This window comes from Pteropus vampyrus, unplaced genomic scaffold (genome assembly GCF_000151845.1).
Source record: "Pteropus vampyrus isolate Shadow unplaced genomic scaffold, Pvam_2.0 Scaffold247, whole genome shotgun sequence".
In the NCBI taxonomy this organism is placed as follows: Eukaryota; Metazoa; Chordata; class Mammalia; order Chiroptera; family Pteropodidae; genus Pteropus; species Pteropus vampyrus.
In genome coordinates, this window is record NW_011889028.1 from 472,032 (window position 1) to 475,992 (window position 3,961).

At 50.3% G+C, this 3,961-nt stretch overlaps 2 protein-coding genes across 2 annotated transcripts in view; one reads left to right on the plus strand and one right to left on the minus strand.

Moving 5' to 3' along the window:
• Nucleotides 1-3,871, plus strand: part of IGSF6 (immunoglobulin superfamily member 6) — a 5,774-nt gene extending 1,903 nt beyond the window's left edge. The window contains exons 2-5 of the mRNA XM_023520100.1: nucleotides 451-557; nucleotides 1,162-1,209; nucleotides 1,566-1,646; nucleotides 2,761-3,871. Of these exons, the coding sequence (XP_023375868.1) occupies nucleotides 451-557; nucleotides 1,162-1,209; nucleotides 1,566-1,646; nucleotides 2,761-2,817 (293 nt within the window). The 3' untranslated portion in view covers nucleotides 2,818-3,871. The remainder of the gene's footprint in view (nucleotides 1-450; nucleotides 558-1,161; nucleotides 1,210-1,565; nucleotides 1,647-2,760) is intronic.
• METTL9 (methyltransferase like 9) overlaps nucleotides 1-3,961 on the minus strand; it is a 21,575-nt gene that overhangs the window by 6,465 nt on the left and 11,149 nt on the right. The window lies entirely within an intron of this gene.

Consider the following 3,961-nt stretch of genomic DNA (forward strand, 5'->3'; position numbering starts at 1 on the left):
GACAACCGCCAGGCTACAATGTGGCCCTGACGAACACACGGGAAAACAGCTTCACTCCGCAGCAGGCTCTCAGAGACCGCTGTCCATTGTTTCTACCAAAAACAATGTTAAGTGCCCTTGAACAAACTGTCTTGAACAGTTCCCCTAACTTAAAGTAATGCTTTACATAAAAAGTGATCCTTAGCATCGTGACAAGTAATGGAAGTTTTTTTCAATTGATTTTAAAAATGAGTGACCTTTCCAGTGTGATACATCTAAAGAACTGATGAGCTGGCTTTAACAATGTCATACACGTGGGTGTGTTCTGGATCAGGAGACCCCGAATGACTTTTAGGCGAGCAGCCCGGCAGGGCGTGACCCCTTTCCGCCTCTAGCGCCTGGCTTCAGCCACGCCCTGCAGGTAGGCGCAGTGACAGTGACCGTGACGTTTCTGTTTTGGCGCGGATGAAGGGACAAGGGTTCTCGGCAAGGAACTGCGGTGGCTCCTGACCGCCCTCACGTCGCTGCTCTCCATCTACCTCGTCGGGCTGCTGGTGGTCTTCTCGGTCCTCTCTGCGGTAAGTGGGACTTCTGTGCAGGGCATGTCCCCATGGTCTTGCGCATCAGCAGAAGGAAATAACCGCCAGCTCTCAGCACGTGAGCCTGGGCAACAGCTCCCACCCGGCGAGCATGCTCCTGCGCATCGGCAGATGTCTGCAGCAGACGGCATGCATTTTCATCCCTAGGATCATTAGCCAGCGTACGCAATTTACAGGGTTACCTCTTTAAAACCCATAAGATGGGAATGAGGGCCCCTCTTTATAACCATCTTAATATGCCATCTTCCCGCAACGGGTGAGTACCATTATCTATGAAAGGTTTAAGAATGAGCAGAAAGGGTTTAGCAAAGAGATTAGAAACTGCCCTAAAATATTTTTTAAATGCCTACAATTTTTGAGAAAGAATATCTCCTGGCTGCTCATGTGCTATAAGAGGGGGTCTGGTCTGTATGTGTTTATATCGGGATTACTTAATTTAAATCCGGTAATCAACAGCAGTTTTGTTGTTATTTTATTAATTTCATAAAAGCATCTCAGAAGTGACATGAAAATTGAAAATTATTAACTTACTATATATCACTTAAATATTAAGTTAACTTGACTTTCCTTTTTGTCTTGACAGTCAAAACCTAACACTCGAAGAAACAAAGAAACAGAAGATTCACAAAAGGTACAGATCAATGCTTATAAAACATCTTTATACCGTAGCTACTTATAACTATTTCGAATCCAAAACATTTAAGAAACAGGGAGAGCATCATGTAACTTTGAACCACAGCTACTGTTTCCTATTGTTGAGAAACTCGACAATCTCAAGTGGTAAACTGTGATTTAAACCTCATAGTTCTCAGCCATAAATTCCGCCATTAGCGGGAGGGGGGGCTGTGCCGAGGGGGTGGGGAGGGGGCGGGCGGCGGGGTTAGCTTCTGGGACCGGCGGCGGTAAAGAGGGCAAAGGCTCTGTTGACGTGCGGCAAGCGGCACTTCTCACCCTGAGAGCGACCCTTTTTCTCACTTGTGTGTACAGAAGATGAGCGCTCGGCGAATATTCCAGGAAATTGCTCAAGAACTATACAGTAAGAGACACGCGGGAAGAAGCCAACAACATGTAAGTGTTAAAACAGCAAGAAGATTTCATGCAGACATAAAGCACGTTTGACTAAACACCAAAGCTACCGACAAGCCGTCAGCAGTCACGGCTTCCTTAGCAGAGTCTGGAAGAGGCCTCACGCGTGACGCCCTTCGAAAGAACCTGGTTTGATAAGTCCATAACGAAGGACGTCTGATACAACACTAAAGAGACTGGACTGGCATCTTAGTGACACGGGCTCTTTCAGAAGCACGCTGGGTCCAGGCGATGCTTTCAGTATAGACAAGGATGCTTTTGTGGGTTAAAAGCTGCTTTGTCCAGCATCCTGCACGCAGTAGCAGGCACTTAGGAGACGTTGCAAACACTTATGGATCAGATTATAGAGCAAGCATTACTTGTTGCTAATAAGGCAGATAAATGCACATTAGAAAGGATGCAGCTGGGAGGGGTGGGGGTGCCACCTATGTGGCCCACAGCATGGTCTGAGGGCTCTTCGCAGCCCTGTGCAGACGAGATGTGGCTTTCGAGCCAAGAGAGCAGATATTCGGTTTCCATGACACGCGGCGAGCAGATATTCGGTTTCCATGACACGCGGCCGGGCCGCTCAGATCTGAATGAAAATGTGTACGAAATACGAAACTTCCATGCTGCTAAGGTATTTTCCACTTAAACGGCAGTTGAGAGGCAAATGCAAAAAGCTTCTGATAAAAGGAGTGTTTTTTCAAAGCCAACTTTTAAAAGGGATTTTAACCCGGGAGAGGGTATCCTCTAAGCAGTCATCCGCCCTTCGAAGCACAGGCAGACACACGCACAGAGGCCGCTCTGAATGATGACAGATGCCTCCAGTCTCTTCCGAGCGCGGCCGAGGCGGGTTTTCAGCGAGGGGGCAAAGGTCCGTGGCCCGAGGACGGGCCGCGAGGAAGCACTGCGCCGTGCTCTGACGTGGCAGCTGGACAAGGAAGCTGAATTCCTGTCTCCACGCCCCACTCCAGATACGGGAAAGCAGTCACCCGACCTTTCAGATTACTGGCGGGACTCGGGCCCCAGAACGAGGTGATGGCACTTGGCATGGTGTCCGCAGGTGGCGCCACTGGCCCCATGACCCTAAATATGGCTGTTGTTGACTTTGCAGGAGAAGGACGACACTTACGAAAACAGAAGCACACGTTGCAACTACGAAGGACCGTAGGGGCGCTTCTGCCCTCCGCTCCGTCGCCGAAGGCCTGGCAGCGGCGGCAGCGTCCATGGACGCTCACCCATCAGCTTTCAATGACACAGTCACAGGTGGACGGAAAGACGGCCGTGCCCGCGGACGGGGACACGGCGGCCAACAGTTACCGGAACACCGAAGCCCGACCAAACACACCTGGAAACCGCTTTTCTAATGTGCTACAAGAATCCTAAGCAGTCTTACGTTTTCAGAACCTGCCGCGTTTACAGCCCTCACCCTGTATTTGTTGCATTTGACATGCGAGCTGTGTGACGGCTGTCATCCTGCAGACGGGAGGCCGCACCGCGCGCCTCGGCATCGGGCCGTGCAAGTGATGGGCCCATTACGCCAACTTGGGAAGGACGGAGGGAGGAAGGAACGCACCAAAAGCTGAGCTAGAAAAAGTCATTTTGCAAAGTGCCTTGGAGCAAAAATGACACCCTGTGGCATCGCCAGGGCCAATGGCGGAATGCAATTTTCTGCCAGGGCGTGCAAAGTGACTTACATCCTGCTACCAACGAACAAGAGCATCAAATGAGAGCAGAGTAAGAATGCAGTAGCCAAAATAGAAAATTCGAAGCAGAGGCCAGAGAAAACGGCAGAACAAATAAGCCACAGCGGACGCTAGAGGTCAGTGTTACGCCCAGAGCCGCAGGGCGGGGAGTGACCCCGTACCAGACAGTGCCTTTGCAATGCTGATTTCTCGCCAGCTCGGGGGGGGGGAGAGCGGGCGAGGGGCACAGCACGGGCGGCAGGACCAGCTCGCTGAGCACGCAGGTCACGCTGTGCTGGGGAAGCTGCTTCGCTGTCCAAGCCCATGGAAAGTGCCCAAGTGTGCGCCCGTTAGTAAACGTGGATTACAGCCTATTTTATTTCTCTAAAGTGTTTCTTTTAAAATGGTATGAAATGAAGTATATTCTTAGCTTTAAAACCCAGACAGGATTTTTAAATATTTTAAGATCCCTCTGAAAGCGTTCTGTACTGATGGCTTAAATCCTTGATCTCCGAGGAGCATGTAAACGCATCTTATTTGTGTGTGTGTGTGTGTGTGTGTGTGTGAGTGTGTGTGTGAGTGTGTGTGTGAGTGTGTGTGTGTGTGTGCGCACGCGCACACATGGTGTAC